General features: G+C 39.9%; 3 protein-coding genes, 2 long non-coding RNA genes and 2 other non-coding genes across 7 annotated transcripts; 6 read left to right on the top strand and 1 right to left on the bottom strand.

Annotated features, from left to right (window-relative positions):
- Positions 1–2,027: 2,027 nt before the first annotated feature.
- Positions 2,028–11,113, top strand: LOC144079043 (uncharacterized). Its single transcript, XM_077607579.1, has 24 exons — positions 2,028–2,036; positions 2,244–2,362; positions 2,739–2,807; positions 3,172–3,220; positions 3,582–3,630; positions 4,058–4,122; positions 4,743–4,808; positions 5,422–5,487; positions 6,103–6,168; positions 6,789–6,854; positions 7,205–7,244; positions 7,420–7,441; positions 7,628–7,653; positions 7,832–7,878; positions 8,046–8,083; positions 8,257–8,311; positions 8,507–8,611; positions 8,811–8,915; positions 9,430–9,537; positions 9,731–9,837; positions 10,043–10,150; positions 10,344–10,468; positions 10,644–10,697; positions 10,890–11,113. Exons 1-7 carry the CDS (start codon positions 2,028–2,030, stop codon positions 4,770–4,772), a joined length of 390 nt encoding a protein of 129 aa, XP_077463705.1. The 3' UTR covers positions 4,773–4,808; positions 5,422–5,487; positions 6,103–6,168; positions 6,789–6,854; positions 7,205–7,244; positions 7,420–7,441; positions 7,628–7,653; positions 7,832–7,878; positions 8,046–8,083; positions 8,257–8,311; positions 8,507–8,611; positions 8,811–8,915; positions 9,430–9,537; positions 9,731–9,837; positions 10,043–10,150; positions 10,344–10,468; positions 10,644–10,697; positions 10,890–11,113.
- On the top strand, positions 7,057–7,136 carry LOC144080830 (small nucleolar RNA SNORD24). Its single transcript, XR_013302675.1, has one exon. It is a non-coding gene; the product is annotated as a small nucleolar RNA SNORD24 (small nucleolar RNA).
- On the top strand, positions 7,281–7,356 carry LOC144080831 (small nucleolar RNA SNORD79). The gene has a single exon (XR_013302676.1). It is a non-coding gene; the product is annotated as a small nucleolar RNA SNORD79 (small nucleolar RNA).
- Positions 11,114–11,624: 511 nt separating the features above from the next.
- Positions 11,625–16,766, top strand: tor3a (torsin family 3, member A). The gene is made up of 6 exons (XM_077606911.1): positions 11,625–11,940; positions 12,013–12,135; positions 13,260–13,525; positions 14,154–14,329; positions 14,504–14,628; positions 15,240–16,766. Exons 1-6 carry the CDS (start codon positions 11,763–11,765, stop codon positions 15,485–15,487), a joined length of 1,116 nt encoding a protein of 371 aa, XP_077463037.1. The 5' UTR covers positions 11,625–11,762; the 3' UTR covers positions 15,488–16,766.
- A 349-nt stretch (positions 16,767–17,115) lies between these two features.
- Positions 17,116–21,447, top strand: calr (calreticulin). The gene is made up of 9 exons (XM_077606910.1): positions 17,116–17,379; positions 18,184–18,285; positions 18,547–18,750; positions 18,837–18,931; positions 19,077–19,286; positions 19,366–19,479; positions 19,755–19,898; positions 20,360–20,452; positions 20,525–21,447. Exons 1-9 carry the CDS (start codon positions 17,286–17,288, stop codon positions 20,741–20,743), a joined length of 1,275 nt encoding a protein of 424 aa, XP_077463036.1. The 5' UTR covers positions 17,116–17,285; the 3' UTR covers positions 20,744–21,447.
- A 939-nt stretch (positions 21,448–22,386) lies between these two features.
- Positions 22,387–24,721, top strand: LOC144079113 (uncharacterized). The gene is made up of 5 exons (XR_013301422.1): positions 22,387–22,619; positions 22,803–22,888; positions 24,215–24,333; positions 24,397–24,515; positions 24,578–24,721. It is a non-coding gene; the product is annotated as an uncharacterized LOC144079113 (long non-coding RNA).
- Positions 24,722–24,761: 40 nt separating this feature from the next.
- LOC144079439 (uncharacterized) lies at positions 24,762–27,101 on the bottom strand. The gene is made up of 4 exons (XR_013301526.1): positions 27,038–27,101; positions 25,636–25,711; positions 25,418–25,561; positions 24,762–24,873 (listed from the first exon to the last, which is right to left on the bottom strand). It is a non-coding gene; the product is annotated as an uncharacterized LOC144079439 (long non-coding RNA).
- Between the last annotated feature and the right edge of the window lie 145 nt (positions 27,102–27,246).

The following is a 27,246-nucleotide window of genomic DNA, read 5'->3' as shown; positions in this document are numbered from 1 at the left end:
CCACGAAAAAAAAAGAGCAGTTGCGCTGTGTCTTGCACGTCCGTGCTTTCATCCAGTACTAATGAAAAAAAGTCAAATTCTTTCGTCTTCTGCTGCAGCTGGGTATATACATTACTCCTGATTTCTTCAACGCGTCTGGTGATTGTACTCGCCGACAGACTTACAGCATTAAATGCATCTTTCTTCTCGGGACACACCTCCTCTGCGACAGCATCCATACATTTCTTAATGAACTCTCCGTCAGTGAAAGGCTTACCGCTGCTTGCTATCAGTTTAGCAACTCGAAAGCTGGCCCGAACGGATGCCTGGTTCAGCTGAGCTTGGCGTACAAATGTATTCTGCTGAGATATGGCCTTGCAGGCTATCGTACTTGTCTTTGTGACGGGATTCATAGTGTCGGCGAAGATTGTATTGTTTGAATACCGCCACCGTCTCTTGACAGATGAGACAAACAGCCTTTTCTTTGCATTGAACAAAAAAATAATCGTTTGTCCACTCCAGGTTAAATACCCTGCATTCTGAATAATTTTTTCTCTTACCTAACTTTTTCGCCATTATTCCGTTCTCTCTTTGACAGGGCGGGGCCTAGGATTTTTTGGGGGGAAAAAAAAAATCCAGATTTTTTTTTTCCAAATCCAAATAGGAAATAAATCCGATAGCATCTCTGGTATTGTTCAGAGGGCCGGGCCAAATGTGCTGACGGGCCGTATCCGGCCCGCGGGCCCTAGTTTGGTGACACCTGCTCTACACCACAAAGTGTCGCCACTTTACCTGCAAGCACGGATGGGCAATATAGAAAATGAATGAACAATTTTCTATTAAAAAAAATAAAAAGACCAAGTATTTTCCTTAAATAAAAACAACCATTTATGTAGTAAGGAGCCCGTGAGCCAGGAGTAGCGCTCGTAGTTAGCGAACTGAAAGTGGCGGACACCCTTTTCTCGGCTGTAACAGGCTTGCTAGCTTCAGAGTTGACCGCCCTTTCTTAATGATGTCAATATTTTTCTGGAAAAGTCCGTCTGAAAAATGGCTTTGTGAGCAAATCTGCAACCAAATCCATTTGTTTTCCTCCGTCGGCCATTGTAGGTGGAGTTTGCGATCTATGGCTGGCTCACTTTGGCTTTGGTCCGCCTACTCTATCACTAGCCAATCATAGTTGGTGAAAGCGATGATGTTTCCCTACGACTGCGAGAAAGGCAATGACGTGTCCTTACGCCTGCGAGAAGGCCATGGTGTCACCAAATAGGATTCTGATTGGTTAAAGCAACAGTCTTATCGACGCTTGTTTAATGCAGCAGAGCCTGCAGAACTGATTGTGAAGGCCTTGAGGCAGATTTCTGATCTGGAAAGCAATGAAGGGAAGCTAACAGACAATTTGGAATTATTTAATAAGTATTGATGGACAAAATATAATATATGATTCAAATATTTCTTAGGCCATCATAGAAGGCCTTGAAGGCCCTGACGGCACACCACTGGTGTACAGGTAAAAATGATTTTTGGTGAGTAAAATATGGCTATATTCCTAAATAATATTTCAATTGTATGAGGTTATTATTGATGATTTTTTATGTGTCGCAGCTGTAGCTGCAGTAGAGGTTTTATAGCCATAAAATAGTTTTTGAGGTTTGGATTGATTCTGACAGCTGAAGGCGTCGCTAGGAAATTCACGGACCGCCACTGAGTTTACATTAGTAGTGTATACAATTCTGTTTAAATTACCAGGGCAGCCTACTATGGGTCGCATTTCATACTTTAAACAAGCACATCAATTAAACGCAAGCAGAATACTGGCACTCAGTCTTATAAAAAGAAAAAACCCAAAAACTAACAACAACAAAAAATGTGATTTTTCAAACAGATAAAACAACTAATGTATATCTCCTGATGTGAGACTTCAAAAACAAACAATAAGTGTTGCATGGGTGAACTAAATTGTTGTGGATTATTTCAGGAGTGGAGACTGAAAGAACCTCCCTTGATGTACGTCGTTGCAGATTCCATCAGAAATTAGGTTACTTTAGGACATGGCCTCCGTATGATGGGATAATACACTGTTTTGCTTTGATAAAAACTCAAAATTACTTGTATTCCAATTTTAGAATTGAGCAATTAATGGGTACTTCAAAGTATACTCGCTCACGTGCTTTACATTTGATGGTCTCTGACCCAAAATGGCCGACCAGTCAATACATTTTTTTTTTAGCGCATATCGGACATCTAGTTTGCCATATTGTTTCTAGGGCGTTGCTGCTCCCCCTCCGTACACTCTTTCGCACGGCCTGATGGGAAATTTAGTTATTATAAAAGGGTCCTCCGCTCTCCATTCGGTCTCATTCCTCCGCCTTTCCTTGGTGAACATGTAAGTCTAATCTTAACTTTCAATTATCGATTTATAACTCATGATTGTATAATTTTAATCTGCAATTTAAATGTTGTTCCAATTAGTTTGTGACTGGAAAATGTTTATTAACTGTAATGATGGTGAGGCACTTCAAGGCCTGCACTACGTGCCTTGTTCAGGCTGGCCTTTGTTGCCTTTCAGCATTTTATTTTTATTTCCCGAATTCATCCAAATTTTAAATTTGTATGATACTGAATGATGACTTGGTTGGGACATCTGAATTGATGCGATGAAACGCCAACCGAACTGAAAGCCTGGGGGACCAACCGCGTGTTAAGCTAATGCATAGCTATTTCCATGCCTTTTTGCTAACGTTAGCCTTTTTTTCCTGCAGTCGCCATGCTTCACCGTGTCAAAATTTTCCGCCTTCCCTTGTTGATCACCGCCTTTCCTTGGTGATCAAGTAAGTCTAACCTCACTTTGAATTTCTTAAAGTTCATTATTGAATATTAATTGACCTCTTCAATTTAACCCCCATTAGTTAAATTGTGACAGGGAAGTGTGATTAGCTATGTTGGAAACTTAAAGGACTGAACCAAGTGCCTTATTCAGAGTGGTTTTTGCCACCTTTTCAACATTTTAATATATCCCGATTTCAATCAAAGTTAACCCCATGCTTTATGATGATTTACTAGTGTTGGTAGGGACATCTGAATTGATGTGATGAAACGCCAACTAGAACTGAAAGCGTGGGGGACTAACCGCGTGTTAAGCTAATGCATAGCTATGTCCATGCCTTTTTGCTAATGTTAGCATTTTTTCTGCAGTGGCCATTCTTCACCCTGTCAAGATTTTCCGCCTTCCCTTGGTTATCAAGTAAGTCTAACCTCACTTTGAATTATATCAAAGCTCGTTATTGAATATTAATTTACCACTTCAATGTATTCCCCATTAGTTTAATTGTGACGGGGGAATGTGGAATAGCTGTGGGGAACATGAATGACTGCACAAAGTGCCTTATTCAGTGGTCTTTGCCACCTTTTCAACATTTGAATCTATCCCGATTTCAATCAAAGTTAACCCCATGCTTTATGATGACTTACTAGTGTTGGTAGGGACATCTGAATTGATGTGATGAAACGCCAACTAGAACTGAAAGCGTGGGGGAGCAACAGCATGTTAAGCTAATGCATAGCTATGTCCATGCCTTTTTGCTAATGTTAGCATTTTTCTGCAGTCGCCATTCTTCACCCTGTCAAGATTTTCCGCCTTCCCTTGGTTATCAAGTAAGTCTAACAACACTTTGAACTATCTCAAAGCTCATTATTGAATATTAATTTACCACTTAAATGTTTTCCTTATTAATTTAATTGTGACAGGGAAATGTTGAATAGCTATGTGGGGAACTTAAAGGACTGAACCAAATCCCTTGTTCAGAGTGGCATTTTCAACATTTTAATCTATCCCGATTTCAATCAAAGTTAACCCCATGCTATATGATGACTTACTAGTGTTGGTAGGGACATCTGAATTGATGTGATGAAACGCCAACTAGAACTGAAAGCTTGGGGGACCAACCGCGTGTTAAGCTAACAGTTAGCTACTTTAATGCCTTTTTGCTAATGTTAGCATTTTTCTTGCAGTTCTTTTCCCCCCCACAATAAATCTCACCAGCTTTCTTTTATTGACTCACTCGTTTTTTTCCCCTCATAGGTCCTCGTGATGGTCACACTGCCTACTTGACGAGCAAAAAACATCAGGAACTAAGCAGAAAAATGGTTTGTATAATATTTTTGTCTAGGTTTAAAGCTTCTGTAGGTGGACTGTGAATAAAGTCAAATATAAAACGGGAGTGGGCAAATGATGGCCCTGAAAGATGCATTAATCAACAAAGAGATATTGGTTCTGCAAGATCAGTAAGCAAAGTACATTATGGGCATGAATCAGTATTCACAGTGCTGAATTAAAAAGTTGGTTTTGAATCCAATCTGGTATAATTTTTAGATGTACTACGGACAAATATATGATAAATGTAAGTAGTTGGTTGTATTGTACCAAAAACAAAATACTTGTAAGTTAGGCAATCTTATCTACCACAAAAGTCTAATAGATTTTGAACTTGTGTTAACCCAAATGCTAATATAAAAATCCACTGAACTACTTTGTATTGACTGCAAGTATATGGTTTTCAGGTCAAAATTTGTCACTCCCTGTTTCAAATGCACACCTAACACCTCCGAAGCGCTTCCTTTGTTGCCGTGATGACAATTATTTGCTCATTCAAAATGGATGATGACGATAAACAACTTCGCCAGTTGAAATCTGAAGCAGCCAAATAGTTGCTCTAAAGTTGAGCGACAATTATTATATTGACTCACCCGTTTTTTTCCCCTCATAGGTCCTTGTGATGGTCACACTGCGTTCTTGACGAGCAAAAAAACATCAGGAACTAAGCAGAAAAATGGTTGGTATAATTTTTTTGTCTAGGTTTAAAGCTTCTGTGGGTGGACTGTGAATAAAGTTAAATATGAAACGGGAGTGGGCAAATGATGGCCTGAAAGATGCATTAATCAACAAAGATATTGGTTCTGCAAGACAAGTAAGCAAAGTACATTTTGGGCATGAATCAGTATTCACAGTGCTGAATTAAAAAGTTGGTTTTGAATCCTATCTGGTATAATTTTTAGATGTACTATGGACAAATATATGATAATTGTAAGTAGTTGGTTGTATTGTACCAAAAACAAAATACTTGTAAGTTAGGCAATCTCATCTACCACAAAAGTCTAATAGATTTTGAACTTGTGTTAACCCAAATGCCAATATAAAAATCCACAGAACTACTTTGTATTGACTGCAAGTATATGGTTTTCAGGTCAAAATTTGTCACTCCCTGTTTCAAATACACACGTAACACCGAAGCGTTTCCTTTGTTGCCGTGATGACAATTATTTGCTCATTCAAAATGGATGATGACGATAAACAACTTCGCCAGTTGAAATCTGAAGCAGCCAAATAGTTGCTCTAAAGTTGAGCGACAATCATTATATTGACTCACCCGTTTTTTCCCCTCATAGGTCCTTGTGATGGTCACACTGCGTTCTTGACGAGCACAAAAACATCAGGAACTAAGCAGAAAAATGGTTGGTATAATTTTTTTTGTCTAGGTTTAAAGCTTCTGTGGGTGGACTGTGAATAAAGTTAAATATGAAACGGGAGTGGGCAAATGATGGCCTGAAAGATGCATTAATCAACAAAGATATTGGTTCTGCAAGACAAGTAAGCAAAGTACATTTTGGGCATGAATCAGTATTCACAGTGCTGAATTAAAAAGTTGGTTTTGAATCCTATCTGGTATAATTTTTAGATGTACTATGGACAAATATACTAATTGTAAGTAGTTGGTTGTATTGTACCAAAAACAAAATACTTGTAAGTTAGGCAATCTTAGCTACCACAAAAGTCTAATAGATTTTGAACTTGTGTTAACCCAATGCTAATATAAAAATCCACAGAACTACTTTGTATTGACTGCAAGTATATGGTTTTCAGGTCAAAATTTGTCACTCCCTGTTTCAAATACACACGTAACACCTCCGAAGCGCTTCCTTTGTTGCCGTGATGACAATTATTTGCTCATTCAAAATGGATGATGACGATAAACAACTTCGCCAGTTGAAATCTGAAGCAGCCAAATAGTTGCTCTAAAGTTGAGCGACAATTATTATATTGACTCACCCGTTTTTTTCCCCTCATAGGTCCTTGTGTTGGTCACACTGCGTTCTTGACGAGCAAAAAAACATCAGGAACTAAGCAGAAAAATGGTTGGTTTAATTTTTTTGTCTAGGTTTAAAGCTTCTGTGGGTGGACTGTGAATAAAGTTAAATATGAAACGGGAGTGGGCAAATGATGGCCTGAAAGATGCATTAATCAACAAAGAGATATTGGTTCTGCAAGACAAGTAAGCAAAGTACATTTTGGGCATGAATCAGTATTCACAGTGCTGAATTAAAAAGTTGGTTTTGAATCCAATCTGGTATAATTTTTAGATGTACTATGGACAAATATATGATAATTGTAAGTAGTTGGTTGTATTGTACCAAAAACAAAATACTTGTAAGTTAGTCAATCTTATCTACCACAAAAGTCTAATAGATTTTGAACTTGTGTTAACCCAAATGCTAATATAAAAATCCACAGAACTACTTTGTATTGACTGCAAGTATATGGTTATCAGGTCAAAATTTGTCACTCCCTGTTTCAAATACACACGTAACACCTCCGAAGCGCTTCCTTTGTTGCCGTGATGACAATTATTTGCTCATTCAAAATGGATGATGACGATAAACAACTTCGCCAGTTGAAATCTGAAGCAGCCAAATAGTTGCTCTAAAGTTGAGCGACAATTATTATATTGACTCACCCGTTTTTTTCCCCCTCATAGGTCCTTGTGATGGTCACACTGCGTTCTTGACGAGCAAAAAAACATCAGGAACTAAGCAGAAAAATGGTTGGTATAATTTTTTGGTCTAGGTTTAAAGCTTCTGTGGGTGGACTGTGAATAAAGTTAAATATAAAACGGGAGTGGGCAAATGATGGCCTGAAAGATGCATTAATCAACAAAGATATTGGTTCTGCAAGACAAGTAAGGTCAAAATGTGCCAATCCCTGTTTCAAATGCACACGTAACACCTCCGAAGCGCTTCCTTTGTTGCCGTGATGACAATTATTTGCTACTCTTGACAAGATGGATGACGATGAAAAACAACCCACCAAGTTGAAATCTGAGGCAGCCAAATGGTTGCTCTTAAGTTGTGTGACAATTACTACATTGACTCACCTGTTTTTGTCCTCCTATAGGTCCTTGTGATGATAACTGCCTACTTGACGAGCAAAAAAGGTTTGAAATAGAATATTCCCAGGGTAATTTTGTTGAAGCTGTCAATGATGATTAAATACAATTGGGAATCTCTCTGAAAAAGAGTGAAAGATAACTTAATACTGATACAGAATTTTGATTTGGTCACTTTCCTGCAGTTGTTCCTTTTTATTTAATTTTTGTTTTTTCACTGCAGGTGATTTCCTCGTGTAATGCAGGTAAGCTTTTACCGTTTTTTTTCTCCCCATCAATTTACAAATGGCCAAATTGAGTGATGATTGAATCTGTCGGATAATCTATGAACGATGGAACATTCGCCCCTATCTGACAATGTTGGCTGGTGTAATAAAACCTCTGTCATGGGGAGATAAGAATATTTGTTAACGTATCATTATTTCTTTTAGATGAAGGGAGGAAAATTCACAAAATGGTAAGATGACTTTTTGTTTCTTGTACCACTAAATTATGCACGATGATGTTTTGCATAGTTCAACGGATAACCTGTGAAGACAACTTTTGGATTCCTGATGTGTTGCTAAAATGTAGATTGCAACCATAGACTTGAGAAAGAATTGTCAAATGATACATTCTCTTTATTTTTTATTTAGACTTGATGAATGAAGTAGGCGCTGGAAGGGCAGACGTTCTCAATCTGGTTAGTACAAGGACTGAAATGGCTGAATTCCAACTGTCTGGTATGATGCGTGAATCAGGTCTCTGATCCAGTTGAGGAGATAATAAAAAATGACTGACCTCTAGCCATAGCACCATTGTAAGAAAATTCCATGTAAACATGCCCACTGAATCAGAAATCTCCCACAGATTGCCAGAGTGAGCTTCCCAGTCAGACCTCCCATCAGGTATGTCAGAATTTAAAACAATCTAAATTACTATGGCTGACCTGTGATGATTTAATGCCACTGACAATTAACTACAGTGGAGATAGAATTAGCTCTGTCTGATTGGTCAGATGGCTGACATACTGGGGAAATATAGTTGTGACTTTTGACTGAATGCAGTTTTTGTCCAGTAGGTGTCTCTTACACCAGCTCACCGCAGACTGGAAATAAAAGACAACTGGCACTTTGGTAAGTTGTATTTCTAGCCCATGGGTAATGATTAAGAGGCCATTGTACATGATGAATAGATTCTGCCGAATGAATTCTGATTATAACCCAACCGTTCCCAAGTCTTCTTTCTGATCACATGGCTGGATAAGGCCAAGAGGTGTCTTTAGGTTGTCTGTGTTGTTAATGTAATTTTTTTTTGTCCTGTGTCTCCAGGTGCCAGGAAACATTGGATGGACAGATGTGGGGGGAAATGAAGACCATGGAACATGCCTACTAAATCAGAATTTGCCCGGAGATTGCCAGAGCGTGAGCACTTTGGTAAGTTGTATTTCTAGCCCATGGGTAATGATTAAGAGGCCATTGTACATGATGAATAGATTCTGCCGAATGAATTCTGATTATAACCCAACCGTTCCCAAGTCTTCTTTCTGATCACATGGCTGGATACGGCCAAGAGGTGTCTTCAGGTTGTCTGTGTTGTTAATGTTTTTTTTTTTTTTTTGTCCTGTGTCTCCAGGTGTCAGGAAACATTGGATGGACAGATGTGGGGGGAAATGAAGACCATGGAACATGCCTACTAAATCAGAATTTGCCCGGAGATTGCCAGAGCGTGAGCACTTTGGTAAGTTGTATTTCTAGCCCATGGGTAATGATTAAGAGGCCATTGTACATGATGAATAGATTCTGCCGAATGAATTCTGATTATAACCCAACCGTTCCCAAGTCTTCTTTCTGATCACATGGCTGGATACGGCCAAGAGGTGTCTTCAGGTTGTCTGTGTTGTTAATGTTTTTTTTTTTTTTTTTTTGTCCTGTGCCTCCAGGTGTCAGGAAACATTGGAACGGACAGATGTGGGGGGAAAATGTCATGTAAATATTTCCACTGAATCAGAAATCTCCCGCAGATTGCCGAAGCGTGAGCACTTTGGTGAGTTGTATTTCTAGCCCATTGATAATGATTAAGAGGCCATTTTATATGATGAAATTCTGCCAAATGAACTCTGATGACTGTAACCCAGCAATTCCATGTAACCCAGCAGTTCCGATTCTTTCTGAACACATGGTTTGATATGGCCACATGTGTGTCTTTGGGTGGTGTGTGTTGTTAATGTAATTTTTTTTTTGGTCCTATCCAGGTGCTAGGAAACATTAGATGGACAGATGTGGGGGAAAATGAAAAGACCATGGAACCATGCCTACTAAATCAGAATTCGCCCGGAGATAGCCAGAGCGTGAGCACTTTGGTAAGTTGTATTTCTAGCCCATGGGTAATGATTAAGAGGCCATTGTACATGATGAATAGATTCTGCCGAATGAATTTTGATTATAACCCAACCGTTCCCAAGTCTTCTTTCTGATCACATGGCTGGATACGGCCAAGAGGTGTCTTCAGGTTGTCTGTGTTGTTAATGTTGTTGTTTTTTGTCCTGTCTCCAGGTGTCAGGAAACATTGGATGGACAGATGTGGGGGAAAATGAAAAGACCATGGAACAATGCCTACTAAATCAGAATCTGCCCGGAGATTGCCAGAGCGTGAGCACTTGGTAAGTTGTATTTCTAGCCCATTGGTAATGATTAAGAGGCCATTTTATATGATGAAATTCTGCCAAATGAACTCTGATGACTGTAACCCAGCAGTTCCATGTAACCCAGCAGTTCCGATTCTTTCTGAACACATGGTTTGATATGGCCACATGTGTCTTTGGGTGGTGTGTTGTTAATGTAATTTTTTTTTTTGGTCCTATCCAGGTGCTAGGAAACATTGGATGGACAGATGTGGGGGAAAATGAAAAGACCATGGAACAATGCCTACTAAATCAGAATTTGCCCGGAGATTGCCAGAGCGTGAGCACTTTGGTAAGTTGTATTTCTAGCCCATGGGTAATGATTAAGAGGCCATTGTACATGATGAATAGATTCTGCCGAATGAATTCTGATTATAACCCAACCGTTCCCAAGTCTTCTTTCTGACCACATGGCTGGATACGGCCAAGAGGTGTCTTCAGGTTGTCTGTGTTGTTAATGTTGTTGTTTTGTCCTGTGTCTCCAGGTGTCATGAAACATTGGATGGACAGTTGTGGAGGAGAATGAAAATACCATGGAAAGATGCCTACTAAATCAGAATTCGCCCGCAGATTGCCAGAGTGTGAGCTTGCCAGTCAGACCTCCCATCAAGTATGTCAGAATTTAAAGCAATCTAAATAACTATGGCTGCCAATGATGATTAATTGCTCCTGACAAATAAATACAGTGGAGATAGATTAGAATTAGCTCTGTCTGATTGGTCTGCTGGTTGACATATTGGGGGAAATATAGTTGTGACTTTTGACTGAATGCAGTTTTTGTCCAGTAGGTGTCCCTTACACCAGCTCACCGCAGACTGGAAAAGACAACTGGCACTTTGGTAAGTTGTATTTCTAGCCCATGGGTAATGATTAAGAGGCCATTGTACATGATGAATAGATTCTGCCGAATGAATTCTGATTATAACCCAACCGTTCCCAAGTCTTCTTTCTGATCACATGGCTGGATAAGGCCAAGAGGTGTCTTTAGGTTGTCTGTGTTGTTAATGTTTTTTTTTTTGTCCTGTCTCCAGGTGTCAGGAAACATTGGATGGACCGATGTGGAGGAAAATTGAATATAAATGACTAATGAAGATTGGTCCATATTGTCTGGATAACATTGGCACCTTGTGTAAATTTGTTTTTGAATTGAAATGGCCAAGACATTGGCAAAATGCTTTAAAGCCTCTGAATTAGTTGTCATTTGAATGTTGTGTAAAAGTATTTGTTGAGGCTGTTAATAAAATTTCAAACTAAATATGTGTTGTATCCTCTTTTGCCCCAGACATGATATTTGGAATGATGAATGTATAATTTCAAACTAGCAAAATGGCCCTCAATGTGTATCATCTATACGTCATAAATCAATCCAACTGCGATGGTTTCGGTTAAAATGGATTTGTTGCCTGCTGCGAATAACAAGTATTGAAATATTTTCATATCAAAACGGGTTCAAAGAAACTGGCCATGCTGTGCACTAGCAAAAGGCTTTCAATGCCTATCTACGTCGTAAATTTATCCTGCTGCGATGCCTTCGGTCGAAATGGATTTATTACCCACTGCGACTAGCAAGCAATGAAATATTTTCTAATCAAATCGTCTGATTCAAAGTAACTAGCCGTGCTGTGCATCTGAACAGCAATAAAGCTGAGATTCACGGACGCCATACTTGTGCCAGCAAGGCGGTGCAACGTGACGTCTTATGCGCCTCTGTGTTGAAAAGTACATTGGATGACATCACATCCCAGTATTGTCGTGAGTGGGCGGGGGGTTTGGGAGGTAATACTTCCGGTCCTTAAATGGCGCACCACTCTTCTATCCCGCTATGTTAGCCTAGCAGCGCGTTATCAGATGGCACCACATTAGACGCGGGTCCGACTGTCGAAGCCTCATCTTCCTCCTCCCTAATGTTTGCCCGCTTCGTGACGCCGCTTCTGTCGCTTCTACTGCTGGTCGTCCCCGTACACCCGCATTTCCTTCAGCTGGACACGGTGTCCAACGTGTCCTCGTACTACTTCAACTACATTTACTGCAACATTTGGGAGGGCGACTGTCAGCCCCACCAGGACGATGCGACTCAGCAAGGTAAGATATTAAGAGATTCAAACCCCCTTTGTTAAGTAATAACTGGACATTTTAATTCGTGTTTGTGGACAGTTCCTGCCAAGGATGTTTGGGCCGGTTTCACCCATGACTGCACGGATCTACTTTACCGTCTGTACTGTAACCTTGGTCAGTGCTGCGACTCGGGAGACTGCAGGGTGACCAACAATATCACTGGTATGATACTACATTATCAGGCTTTCTTTATTAAAAATGTATTTTACGGCCGGCGGTCCTTGTTTCACGCCGTGCTTATGTACTACTTTGCTTGGGCGTGGGCGGAAGAATACATCTTTAAGGTGCTAGCGGGAAGGCTGTCTGTCATACCGCCTTAAAAATATTGTGCGTATACAATTTTTGGCAGGAGATATAATTTCATTTAAATGTTTGTGTGCACTGTGCAGTGTCATATTTTCGTTTGCATTTTTTGTTGATATTTTATGTTAAATCAGGGCTACCGCGTTTCAACGAATAGAATGGTAATTGAAATCAAAGATGGCATATTTTCAGCATTGCCGAATTTCTGACCTCTTTGATCTTTTACCTTTTTTATATCCTCCAAATTTGGGTGAAAAGGGTACCCTGATATTTCTCTATTCTGCCTCTTATAACAACAATTCCCTTTCATAATGCCTTTTATCTCGAAAACAAACAGACACAGAATCGAATAAAAAAAGTCCTCAATGGAAGTATTTGTTATCATTAATGATGCATTAAGATGAGATATTTGCTGGATGGCCTCGCAGTTCTGAGATTGAGGGTTCAATTCCTGGTGGGTTCCAACCTTCCAGTTTGGAGTTTGCGTGTTCTCGCCGTGCCCGCGTGGGTTTTCTCTGGGTACTCCAGTTTCTCCCGACATCCCCAAAACATGCATGGTAGGCTGGTTGACCACTCTAAATTGTCCCTCGGTATGAGTGTGATCATGATTGGCTGTTCGTCTCATTGTGCTCTGTAATTGGCTGCCCACAAATTCAGGGTGTCCTTAGCCTACTGCCCATAGTTGGTTGGGATAGGCTGCAGCACCCCCGTCAACAGAGAATGAATGAATGAGATATTTGCAAATTTTAGTTTTGAAACATGCTTCGTATTTCACCTTATTCTTGTCCAATTTTAGGTTTCAATGCACATTTGCAGCTAACAGGAGTAATTACTAGTAAATCAACAAAGATGTCAAAATATACTGATTTGCGGAAGCCTTGTATTTATATAAAATATATCTGTCCTACTACCTGTTCATCTCCACCAGTGTCTCTCAGTTAGCCAATGGGTCAAATCAATGCTAATCATTTCCTTTTGTGTAGGTTTGGCCCAAGACCTTCGCACCAAACTCCACGGCCAGCACCTGGCCCAATCTGTAGTTCTAAAAGCAGTCCAAGGTTTCATCAACAACCCGGAGTCCAACAAGCCCCTGACTCTCTCCTTCCATGGCTGGTCGGGCACCGGCAAGAACTTTGTGGCCAGGATGGTGGCGGATAACCTTTATCGCGAAGGGGTGAAGAGTGATTGCGTCCGCCTATTCATCGCCCCGTTCCACTTCCACCACGCCAAGATGGTGGACATGTACAAGGTGAGACATGAGAGGTGAGGGCTCACCACCGAGAACGTACCGGTCAAGTTCTCGGCTAAAGTCGAAAGATAACGCTGTCGACCACTGAGTGTGATCCAAACGTTGCACAATGATGAAGAATGATATTGGGTCAATATTAGTACACGGGTGAATTGGAAAGTCCAAAGGAGAGCAAGCATTTGTATTCAACTTTCACCCACAAAATAGATTTTACTAGAGCAGCACTCTGAAAAAGGAGCCAAATTCAAGGCGGTGGTGAAAAAGTGACACGCTACCCATGTTTACTCTCAAGCCCTAAAATTGTCCTCACGCTTTCTCTCATCGTTGAGAAATTTGAATCCAATGGAAGAATCTGTTATTAAGTTAAGTTACTACAAAATTCCTATTCTGACCTTTTTGACCTTATGACCCATCAGAGTCATTTCCGAAATACACCTCACATTTAGCAAGGAAGTAAAATCGGTTTTGTATTATAAACATACAACAACTTTTCTAATCCTTTTGAATTATATTCAACGCAAGCATAGTGAAAAACAGACACAGAACTACAGTATGGTGTCATTTTCAAACATTTCAGCACAATAAAAAACAAATGGATTTAGCAACCAGAAATTGTTCTGCTCTTCAGGGTCAGCTGAGAGAAGCAATCCGGGACACGGTCCTGCGATGTTCCCAGCCGCTATTCATCTTCGACGAAGCCGAGAAGCTCCACCCGGGCCTCATCGATGCAATTAAGCCATACATGGCCCACTACGACAATGTGGATGGAGTCAACTACCGAAAGGCTATCTTTCTATTCCTCAGGTTTGACATTTCTGAAATGACGCCCTAAATTCCTAGAATGTTAGCGCCAATCTTTGGCCAGTTTCGACTGACCTCGAATCCCGTTCGGCCCAAAGGGACCGGACGTCAACTGACGTCAATGTCCGCCAATGTTTGGAGGAGGTGTGATTGATCTCCATTTTGTTCCCCGTGCAGCAATATTGGAGGAGCCACAATCAATGAGGTGGCGTTGGATTTTTGGCACTCCGGTCAGAACAGAGAGGACATCGGGATGGAGGATTTGGAACACAGACTTCGAGCTGAAACAATGGAAGCGCAAGGTGCACATCCTTTCTGAAAATTAGAAGAACTTAGAAAAGCATGTTTATTTTGTTTAAAGTCAAATAACAACTGCTTTAATTACTAAAAGATCTGTATTAATGTCTATCGCCACATATCTGGCGATATAATTTGATCCTGGTTAATCTCGATAATACACTTGAAGACGATATTGCAATTTTTGCACATCACAAAAAGTAATTCAAATGGACATGAAAGGACATTTATATCGTACATATTTATTTCTGGAACTTCATTCAGCACTAAAGTAAATCTGTTTCATGAACAACTGTTTCAGTTTTTAGTGCAAACAGACTTATGGACGTAGCCACCTTTTTATCAACACCAAAAACACAAGTGGAAAGATCAAACGAGATGGATTTTGTATTAGTGCAGGAATCGTGCAATGTAATGCTGCGATATATTGCTGAATCATTTTTTTTTAAACACCTTTAGTCTGTCTGCTGCCAAACTGCTAACTGTTAATAGTGTTTGACAAAGTGAGTATTTAAGGAAGTAAAAAATAAATGCCAGGAAAAGCATGCTAGAATAACAGCAATCTATGCGGCTTTAACCAGATGAAAATATCAGCTTTTTTTCTATTGTCTTTCAGGCGGTTTTGCCAAGAGCGAGCTAATGTCCGGCCACCTGATCGACTTCTTCGTACCCTTCCTACCTCTGGAGAGCCACCACGTTAAGTTGTGCGCCAAAGACGCCTTCGCCGCCCGAGGCATGGAAGCCGACGTGGCCACGCTGGACGAGGTGGCCAAGGCCATGTTGTACATCCCCAAAGAAGAGCGACTCTTCTCCGCCCAGGGGTGCAAATCCATCCCCCAGCGCATCAACTTCTTTCTTTCATAAGAAGCCAGACAGCCAAGCTGTGAAAAAGCCCGCGCCTCACTCCTTCAGTTCAGGTGCAAAACACGCCACTGTCCGGGTCACTCGTGCCAGGTTTAACAACAAGCGCGCTTCCCATGTGAGCGGGATGAACCAAGCGGAAGCGCTGCCTTGTTGCGGCTGCGCACTTAAGATGGAGAGCTAAAACGTGGTTAAATGACAAGTGGAGGAAATCAATCAGAAGTTTGCATTCAGCAGGGGTTTCAAACTCAGTTCCGTTCGCCAGCCACTTTTTATGCCAACAGCATCTCCTGTGGGCCGGACTGGTTTATTTTTGGCCATTAGAAGGTTATTTATTTCCTTTTTTTTTCTTGTTTCAATTTGGCCCTCGCTTAATTTTCTTTTTCTGGAAGCGACCCTCAGAGAAAAAAGTTTAAACAATGCGATGTAGCCCAGGTTAAAAACCACTGCTTAAGTTACTCTATATTGTCAACAGCCAATGTAAAATAAATAAGAATTGAGTCAAAACACGTCCAGATCTTGACGATGACGTGAGTAGCTCACTTGCTCCAGTCTCAGCCTAGCCAAAGTCCACCGTGGCTTTCACCATCTCTACAAACAAAAACCGACGAAAACATTGCTTAACTTCTGTTACCTAAAGGACAAACTATGAAATCCTATCACAGCAAAAATGTACGTTTTTTTGTGACGCAAATTAACTACCATTTTGTTCCACTATGTACTGTAGATCATTCAAATCCATTGGAGCTTTTATTACTGTAATTAACTTATAGAGTAGATATACACATTTCCTGGTTTGGTGAGTAAATACATGCCATATTGTATTTTTTACCTAGACCTTTGCACATTGCTATTCATCTAGTCATATCCCCAACACAGCTTTTTGTTGCACTATCTTAAAAATGCAGTCCGTATTTCCCCATTTTTAATATTTGACTTTTAACTACTTTGTCTCATGTGTTGTGGTTGGTTAAATAACGCTGTTATCTGGCAATGTTTTAGTGGAAAAAATGTTTTAATGATTTCAAAGTATACGTTTTAATTGTTCATCAGAAAAATGCCACTGTTTATTTTTTTGTCATGTGATTTTGCTTAGATTTTTTTTCTATTTTGCACCTCGTGAATTTTGAAAAAATAAATGATTACACCCATTATAGGGCAAGTGGCTGTTTTGGGGAGTTAAAAAAAATCATTTAGCCCAACTTCACGACGTGTAGGTATGACCTTTTTAACAGAATTAATCAAAACGAATAAAATCAGAAATGTACTCTTGTTATGGCCACCATAGAGTCAAGGTTTTTTTTCTAGAATTTCATAGCGTTTATCTGATTGCCTGAAATCAAAGACTGATTAACTGGGAGGACAGGCAGAAAATAGCATTGACTATACACTGTATATCACATTATTACACAATATCCTTACTGTATTTTATACAGTAATGATTCAGTCAGTCATCGTTGTCATTGTGACTTCATGATGTACATCAAACGCACTACACGCTGGGTGTGCGTTAAGCTAACGCGTGGTCGTTGCTTATTGGCTGCACACGCGCCCGTCAACTTATTTTCTTCTCTGATTGGCCGAAAAGAGTCTCACTTCCTGGGTAACTCCGACGCCGCCAGCCAATCATATGGAGACATCTGTTTCCAGCCGAGAGGCGAGGGACTGCATGTCTTGTGTGAAACGCCACTAACGGGAGTCTGTAGCCGCTACACTGCGTCGAGGGACGGCAAAGATTTAATTAATTCATCATTAATTTGGTTATTTTTAGGCATAGTTTGACGCAGTGTGTCCCCTTACCATGACCGCCTTGTCGCTGCTGTTCTTGGCCGTGTCGGCGGCCTGTGTCCTGGCTGAATCTACTGTCTATTTCCGAGAGCAATTTGAAGACGGAGGTGAGCTCATTTAGCAGCATTTCTACCATTTTTGCTGTATAAATTATTGTTTTTATTTGTCCACGTTGACTACAAATCGACTCTATTATTAGGTTGCGTGTAAGCATGGTAGTAGAAGAACGTGCAATAATGTAAACTGATATTTGCAGATTTTTTTTTTGCCTTATCCAATTATTTTGTTCTAAATTATGCACGCATTTATTGATTGTCAACCTGTATTGTTTAATACACCCTCCCCCAAGTATAGTCAAACCCCCCTGCCCCTCCCCCACGTGTGGAGACCTTTTTAAAATATAAAGATAAATAATATAGATACCTAGGGGTGCGATTCCTTGGGTACATCATATCTTTTTGCGATATGATGATACAACAATTACCAAGACAGGTCAGAAAAGCTTTAAGATATTCCATGTTGTAAGTAAAAACATTATCAAGCTCTTTTCATTCTTCTCTTGTGAATGTTACTGAACAAGAAGTGACCTGGTAATCTAAAAGGAATTGGAAGTGACTTTAAATGAACAGGAAATGACCTGTCATGGCTGTTAATCGCTACCAATAAGATAATCTTGGGGCATTAGAGGTCATTTGCTTCATTTCCAGCCATTTATAGTTGTTTTGGGGGCAGTTACAGGTCACTTCTTCTGTTCCGTATTACAAACATCCCGCAAGTTTGGTTATGCCTTTATTCCTTCTTGAGTTATCGTGGAGACATTCCGAACCGCAAACATGACCTCCGGAGAAGCGATGCAAAAAGATGAGCTGTGAAAATGTACACTTGACAGACAACCTTGTCTTGTTTTGCAGATGCGTGGATGAATCGTTGGGACGAATCCAAGCACAAAACTGACTATGGCAACTTTGTCCTGACTGCGGGCAAGTTTTACGGCGATGCGGAGAAGGACAAAGGTGAGTGGGGGGTGGGGTCAGGTCCGTATTCTCGGAATGAATCAAATGTATCGTGCGTATACAATATTTCCCCTATTGCACAAGACAGATGAATTGACATCTATCACCGTCAAGGTCAATCAAACTTGAGCCTTCACTGCCATTCTCCCTAATTCAAAAGAATCTGACACCATCTGCCGATGTCAAACAAATATCAAAGAACAAAAGAGCTCATCAATTCGTCGTGCCCTACGACTGACTCGTGCTGATTTGTCGCGCCAGGTTTGCAGACGAGCCAGGACGCTCGCTTCTACGCGGTTTCGGCTCGCTTCGACGACTTCAGCAATGCCGGTCAACCCCTCGTTATCCAGTTCACCGTCAAACACGAGCAAAACATCGACTGCGGCGGTGGCTACGTCAAAGTCTTCCCCTCGGACCTTAAGCAGGAGGGCATGCACGGGGACTCGGTCTACAACATCATGTTCGGTAAGGCGGGCGCGTCGACTTCTTCCGCAGGCCGGTTGCCTTGCCGACGGAAGGATTGAATTTCCCAATTTATTTCACGCACGCAGGTCCTGATATTTGCGGGCCCGGCACAAAGAAAGTTCACGTCATCTTTAACTACAAGGGCAAGAACCATTTGGTTAACAAGGACATCAGATGCAAGGTGAGTCAAAGGAGTCGTGTCCATTTAAAAAATAAATAAATAAATCCTCCATTTATTGAAATCTATTTTAAAATTTTCATTTGATTTTTTTCAAAAACTAGAATGTAGTCACTTTTTTAAAATACCCGCCCTCCCTCTCCTCCAGGACGACGAATTCACTCACTTGTACACGCTAATCGTCAACCCCGACAACACATACGAGGTGAAGATTGACAACAAGAAGGTGGAGTCTGGCAGCTTAGAGGAGGACTGGGACTTCCTGCCCCCCAAGAAGATTAAGGACCCCGAAGCCAAGAAACCGGAGGACTGGGACGAGCGGGAGAAAATCCCCGACCCTGACGACGTCAAACCGGAGGTGAGTATGGATGGATGGGGCCGCGGCCGCTTCTGGGACCGGGTACGACTTGGCTGATGTGGGCTTTGCCTTATGACAGGACTGGGACAAGGCGGAGAACATTCCCGACCCAGACGCCAAGAAACCGGAAGACTGGGACGACGACATGGACGGCGAGTGGGAGCCTCCCATGATCGCTAACCCCGAGTACAAGGTACAGGAATCCTCGGAAGCCTAAGCTGTACCGTATTGGGCCGAATATAAGACGGTATTATTTTTAAATATTCAGATAACTATCATACATTTTTTTCTCTCGAATATATTGATAAAATCATTTGTTTCAGACGTACTGTAATTATTTTCTGTATAAAAATTGAAATTGGTTTTCAAGAAGTCTTTTTTTAAACCTGAGTCCTGAAAAAAGAGGGGGTCGTCTTATATTCGGGCCAATACGGTATGTGAGTTGTTTTTTTTTCTTGTGTGAAACAGGGCGAGTGGAAACCCAAAGAGATTAGCAACCCCGCCTTCAAGGGCAAATGGGTCCACCCGGAGATCGACAACCCCGAGTACAGCGCTGATGCCGAGATCTATAAATACGACAGTGTTGGCGTGATTGGACTCGACCTGTGGCAGGTAACGTTCATGAGTGCGTAAGTCACTCGGGAGGGGCTGGCAGCGAAGGCGTTTAAGAAAAGCAAAGGAGACCGAATAAAATCGAACCATGCTTCAAATCAAATAGATTTAAATTGGTAAAATTATAAAAAAAAATTTTTTTTTTTGAAAATGATACAATTATGAATTAACGTAAAATAATAATACTTAAAGAAGTAAAATTAACCCCTTGAATCCTAAATTCCTCAAGATCAATTGAGAAAAATTAGTAAAGAAAATACATAAAAAATAGAGATTTTTTAGAAACTGACAAGAAATGGAAGTGAATGTAGAAAATAAAACACAACTGTTATAATATAATGTATTTATTATAATTAGGTTTTTTAACTTAACCTTTTCCCTCCCACTTACAGATGAAATTCTCACTTAAATTCCAAATGTTGGCAGGCATTTCATTTTTCTCTGTTAAATCTTGATCGTAGGTGAAGTCCGGCACCATTTTTGACAATTTCCTGATCACCAACGACCCCAAACTGGCCGAGGAAGTCGGCGCCGACACGTGGGGCAAAACTAAGGTACGACCGGTCACCCTGCGTCTCGCTCGCTTTTCCACTCTAAACATTTGCCATAAATGCCTCCCTTAACAGGATGCCGAGAAAAAGATGAAAGACAGCCAAGATGAGGAGGAGCGAAAAATCCGCGAGGAGGAGGACAAGCAAAGGAGAGAAGAGGCGAAGGATGACGACGATGACGAGGACGGCGAAGAAAAGGATGAAGAAGATGAGGAGGAAGAGGGCGAGGAGAACGAGGACGAAGAAGAGGAAGACGAGGACGACGCAGAGTCCCCCATGAAGGATGAGTTATAAACAGTTGAGTGGGTAGACTGTCCGTGACCCAGCAAAAAAACTCACCCAGTGGGAGGAGTTTTTTTGTTTTTGTTTACAAAACAGCGAAAGGATTAAAAAATACAAATTAACCTATACCATAAAAATAGAGAGCTGTGATAACTCTAATGGAAACCAACAGTGAACGTCCAGACTAGAAAACCACCTTTTTTTTTTTTGCATTTAGTATTCTAATAAAATGGCAGCAGGGGACTTTGTTGGGCCAAAATCCAGGTCGATCCGACGTGACAAAACTACTCGTTTTCATACAAACGTTCGTTACCTCATGTTTCGTCTCGTCTCGTAATGCTGTCTCTATTTTGTCAATCCTCCATTTCAAGAGCTCACTCAAAGGATCACGTGAAACGAGGGATGACGTGAACCTCGACCTCCAAATATTGCGAGGAAATCCCCTGTCAGCTGATGTTTGCGCTGTACAGCCACTTCCACATTTGTGCACATAAGATATTTGTTTCTGAATACTAGTCTCATTTTGGCTTTACTCTTCGTTTTTGATGTGTATGCAGTCAACCTGCTTCATCTTGAATGCCCACTAAAGGCTGAGCGCTGGTCCTTTTTGTAAAAGACATTTTGTACTAATACTGCTGGTAATTTAAGTGAAGGGATTTGTCGTTACAGTGCAAGGAAATCAATTATGTCCAATAAAGACAACCACGGGAAAATTACTTAAGTCTCCATTTTGTTTTTGAAATGACAAGTCCTGTATTATAAAGCATAAGTTAATATACTCAGGGTATCTTGCTTGATGTATTTTTTTATTCAATATCTCAATAAGAGTGAAGCGTTAAGACGTACTATCGGAACGAGTGCCCTCTAGTGTTTAGTGCGCACACATGCATACACAGACATTTTCTACCATCAAATTAAAACGAGCATATTTTCGGTTTCTGGTACATATTTGCCTAATAAAAAAGGTTGAATTGCTTATTTTTTATGTTCGTGGATATGCGAGATGTTGTTATTTTATTTTATTGTTTTTTACGGCGCTGTAAAGACGCCACGCGATTGATTATGCAGGTTTGATTAAAGGACTTGACCATAGGATATGCAACAGAACATTTTGTGCAGTAAGAAAAAATGGCAAACAAACGGAAAAGACAGTACTGAACGTCAATGGCGTACGGGCAAACATTGCCCGAAAATTGGGTAAAATCCAGCCGAAAACAGCATTTATTGATTAAATACAAATACTGGAGCTTTTTAGACATCAGAACCGGGCCCGGAGTATCATTTCCACGGTAAAAAGACAGCGATGAACGTCGATACGTCCATATACGTCCATACGTGAAACAGCAAAAAAATGCACTGCCACTGTTTAAATGTCTAGAAGTAAAAAACAAACTCTAAAGTGCATGTCATCACAATGTTCATAATGTGCAATACTGTATTTTCAAGGAGTAAAGCCCAACCCAAAAATATTTACAGCTCCCCCCACTAACTAATGCACGTTATGATGAAAACAATGTGTTTTTTTTTAAGTATGAATGCCCAATCAACACGTATTTACAGCCCCGCCCCCGCCCCACCCACTGACTAATGCATCTTTATTATGAAAACATTTTTTTAAGTATTAAAGTCCAACCAAAAAGCATGTACAGCCCCCCCCCCCCACACACACACACTGACTAACGCACGTTATTATGAAAACAATTTATATTTTGTGTGTGTCTATTTTTAATAGGCGTGGCCGAGGTCACAGTTCAAATTGCCGACGTCAAACCCCAAAATGGCTGATGAGCCAGGAGGCAACGCGGGCGTGCACTGCAGAGCAGCTCAAAAGTGACGATTTGCCGAAGAAAGCCTGACAAACTTCTCACAGGACGATGGAGCACATTCGGTACGTTGTCATTTGGGGATTTCGAAGCCCCAGTTCTCGTCTTAAGAGTGATAAGAGCATGATTCGTTAACGTGATGTAGCCCCATGTGTGTGCAGACAGCAAAATGTTTGCAAACAAATTGGCTACATTGCGTTACCGATCGCTCTTTGTGTAAAAAGAAATCATTCCTTTGTGTGTTTCAGTCCCTCAACGAGCACAGACTGCTGGGAAACATCAAGAATGTGGCCAAAACGACCAGAAAGGAGCATCTTGTCGACGCTATAACAAAGTGAGTCATTTTTAAATAGTTCCGATTTTCTCTATCCGTGTAATATTTAAACGTCAGCGTTCAGTATTCAACGCTTTGCGGAATTGGCTTGTTTTTTCATCATGATACATTCAACTTTTGAATGAAAACACTAACTAGCTTGGTGTTTTTTTAATAGCAAAAACCTGTGGATTAGTCACCCACACACATGCCATTAGTGGACGTGTAAGGAATAAACAGTCATCCCTCGATTATCGCGGTTAATGTAGACCAGACATGGCTGCGATAAATGAAAAACTGTAGTCATCCCTATTGAATTCAATTTAAAAAATACTATAGTGGCAAGTATAGGAGTAGCTTCTGCTTGTGAGTTTCACATCTTTCTGAACTTACAAATAATAATAGAACATAGGCTTTGTCGTCATACCCAGATAACTGCGCATGATGAAATTGGTAATTGGTACAAAAAATTCTGCCATGTAGTGGAACTGTGCACTCAAATAGATTATATACTTTTACCCCATTAACTTTCTTAAAGACCTCAGGGCTTGGATGTTTCATTTTTAGTTTTAAATGTGGTCTTGACAAAACCTAAGGCATTTATTCAACATTAGTGCAGGTGTTATTTTTGACTCATTTAAACATTTTTCCTTCGCATAAGAGAAAAACGGAAGCTTTTTGGATATTTATTTTTTTAAGAATGAATGGATTTGAAATAATTGACTGAAAAACTCAAGGCAGAAGTAGGATATTTTATTTATTATTTTAATGTAATTTGTACCTTGTGGGCCCCTGTCCAGTGTGTTTTCTATATTTCCCACCACATCAAGATCCTGTTTGTGGAGGAAAACATGAAAAATAGACTGGATAGGGGCCTTTAAAGACTCGGATCATTTTTTTGGTCTCTCTGCAGCAGACAAAAAGAAAACCAGACCATCAGGAGTATGTCTAATATTGCCTTTTGCAGTGTCTGAATAATGGGTACCCTTTTGATGTTTTATAGGAAAAAAAAGCTAAATGTAGGAGTTTTTTGTAGTTAAATTTGACTTAATTAGGCGCTAGTCTGTATTTCTTTTTTTATGTAACTTAATCGATTGTGCCTTGACCCCTTTTGTTTTCCAGCCTATGTACAGATAGGTTCTGGTGTGTCAGCCTATCTGTACATGGGCGTCAATACACAAAGTTAAGTAAAAAAACCATTCACAAGGTCTTACCTTTTATTTTGAAAAAGTTTGGAGAGGTTCTGGTGTGTCAGCCTATCTCCAAACTTTTTCAAAATAAAAGGTAAGACCTTGTGAATGGTTTTTTATTTAACTTGGTGTATTGACCCCTTTTTTTGTTTTCCAGAATTCCACCCAAGGGAGACCAGGTTTCCTGCCTATGTACAGATAGGCTGATGCACCCCCTCATTTCTCGGGGCTGGGTGTTACGCCAGAACCTATCTCCAAACTTTTTCAAAATAAAAGGTAAGACCTTGTGAATGGTTTTTTATTTAACTTGGTGTATTGACCCCTTTTTTTGTTTTCCAGAATTCCACCCAAGGGAGACCAGGTTTCCTGCCTATGTACAGATAGGCTGACGCACCCCCTCATTTCTCGGGGCTGGGTGTTACGCCAGAACCTATCTCCAAACTTTTTCAAAATAAAAGGTAAGACCTTGTGAATGGTTTTTTATTTAACTTGGTGTATTGACCCCTTTTTTGTTTTCCAGAATTCCACCTGGTGCCAAGGGGAGTTTCTTTGTCCATTTGAAAATGGATGAAGGCAACACTGATTTTTAAAAATGCTGGAGGGCCTGCGCGAACCTATCTCGAAAGCCCATTTTTCTATGTCAAAATAAAAGTTTTTAAATGTATATATGTTTGTCTTTATCTAACAAAAAATGCAATTAACAATCAAAGTTAAAAACAATTTATTTACAGGTAGACGTTTCAACTTTAACATACTTAGTTGGCATTACATTGAAGTGTTGATTGGTGTAGCCAGTCTTTTCTCCAGTTTGTCCACCTGTAGACATAAGTCAAGACATTTTAGTTAAATATTCACAAAACAATTTTACACTTACAATTAATTTTTGTAAAATAAACTTAGAAAAAATAAAAGCTGGGGAATAAACACATAAAAAAAAGGGGCCTAAACACTTAGGAGAAAAAAACTGGGGATATATACACAGAAAATAAATTAAAAAAAAAGGGGAATAAACACTTGGAAGAAAAAATAAAAAGCTGGGGGAATAAACACTTAGAAAAAATTGGGGGCATATACTCAGAAAAAAATTAAAGCTGGGGGAATAAAAACTGGGGATATATACACAGAAAGTAAATTTAAAAAAAAGCTGGGGGCATAAACACAATAAAATTTGAAAAATATGGGGAATAGACACTTGGAAGAAAAAAATAAAAAGCTGGGGTAATAAACACTTGGAAAAAAATTGGGGGCAGAATCAAAATAAAATTAGAAAAATATGGGGAATAAACACTTGGAAGAAAAAAAAGCTGGGGGAATAAACACTTAGAATTCCTGCTCTAACATTAACTGAGATTCTTCTTACCTTAAAGATTTAGTCAAAGGGCTGTGGAAATGAATGGCCAGTGAAACATCATGATGATTTAGGCTTTTATTTAATTTGGATTTTCAGAAGTACAGAGACACCATATGATTCAAGTGGGCAACTTGCGAGGAAGATCTCTCAGGCCTGTTGCATGCAAAAAAATAGCAAAAGTTAGAATATATAGAATGGAGATTCAACTTTTTTTTTTGTAGTTTTACCTTGTCTCCTCATCTATAACCTCAATAGTGCTCTAGGCATGCTAGAAGAACTGCATCTTGGTGCTAAACAGGGAAACTTTGCATACACAAAAAGCATAAGTTAGCATATATAGAGCCTGGAAATTCAACAGATAGGCTTAGTTGTTTTTTTGGGGGAAGTAGTTTTATCTTGATGCTAAACAGGGAAAACTTGACTTAACCAAGGTATTTGGGGGTTGCCAAACAATTACGGAATAGAGAAATCTTACTAGAAATTTAATAAACGATCAAGATAAAGAATGAAAATTAATTAGCGAGTTTTTTCCTAGACGAGACGATTAAATATACAGACTGACGTTAACAGCTAGGACAAGGGTGTCAAACTCGGGTTGGTTCGCGGGTTGCAATAACGTCAACTCGATTTCACGTGGGCCGGACTATTTTTGAAATAATATTTTGATTTTTTTTTTCTATTTAAATTGGATTACAAAAAACTATCAAAAGCCCTAAATATTCAGCTTTTGTAGATCTAAAAAAATGTTTGATGAGGCTTTTTTTTTCTTCATGAGGGAAAATATCTTATAATAATTAGTTTTTCATTTCAAAAGGAAACAAAATATTTTTGGGAACATGTTCAATATTAGAGTGGAAAATATATTAAATATATTTATTTTTAGATGTTACTAAATGCTTTTTGAACTAAAAACACAAAAAGGAAAAAAAATGGATTAAAAAATTACAATTATTGATTTAAGGGGAAAATGAGGAAATATAATATACATGTATAATCTTCATTTGAATTTGATCCTAACAGAAAGTCGGCACTTATGATTTACTTTCTCGGGCCGCACAAAATGACGCGGCGGGCCAGATTTGGCCCCTGGGCCGCCGCTTTGACACCGGTGAGCTAGGAGAAAGTTGGTTTAATAGTTTTGTATACGGCGATTAAATATACAGACTGACGTTAACAGCTAGGGGAAAATTGGCTTAACAGTTTTGTATAAGTGATTTTTTTTTGTAAAAACAGAACAATTACAAATCGGCAACGGGTGTTTTGCACTCGCAATGAAAACTATCATTACAAACTAAGCCGTGCCTCTGGATATCATTCTAGAGTGAGCATTTACCCACCAAACTGTCGGTTGATGACTCGGCGTTGTTTGATTACATTTAAAGTCTTGCCACACGACTCAATTATGGAGAGAAAACGGACAACACACTTTTTAAGTCAAATCGTGACGCTAACGCTAATGTTAAATAGTAACATACGGCACACAGCCGGTGAGGAAAAGAGTCGACGGTGTGCTAAACCTGGCATTAAACTAAGATATTTGTTGGCGTTTTGGGCTCAATTGATTGCTGAAAAATCTCCCGATAGCGTGATAAAAACGCATTTAGGCCAGTAAATTGCTCTGTTCCTTACCTCGTTAGCGTGCTGGTCGACCGTCAGCGTGTGAAAAGATTTCCAAAAGGAATGGTTACTGCGCATGCGCTTCATTAACTCGTCTGCGTCTACAATAGGCGTAAGCTCTGGCTACTCCACTCTACCACTAGCCAATCATAGGTGAAAAGCAATGAATCATAGGCCAATCATAGGTGAAAAGCAAATCAAATTCTGATTGGTTGAAGCAA

The sequence above is a fragment of the Stigmatopora argus genome, chromosome 8, assembly GCF_051989625.1.
Source record: "Stigmatopora argus isolate UIUO_Sarg chromosome 8, RoL_Sarg_1.0, whole genome shotgun sequence".
Lineage (NCBI taxonomy): Eukaryota > Metazoa > Chordata > Actinopteri > Syngnathiformes > Syngnathidae > Stigmatopora > Stigmatopora argus.
This window is presented reverse-complemented; position numbering and strand designations above follow the sequence as displayed.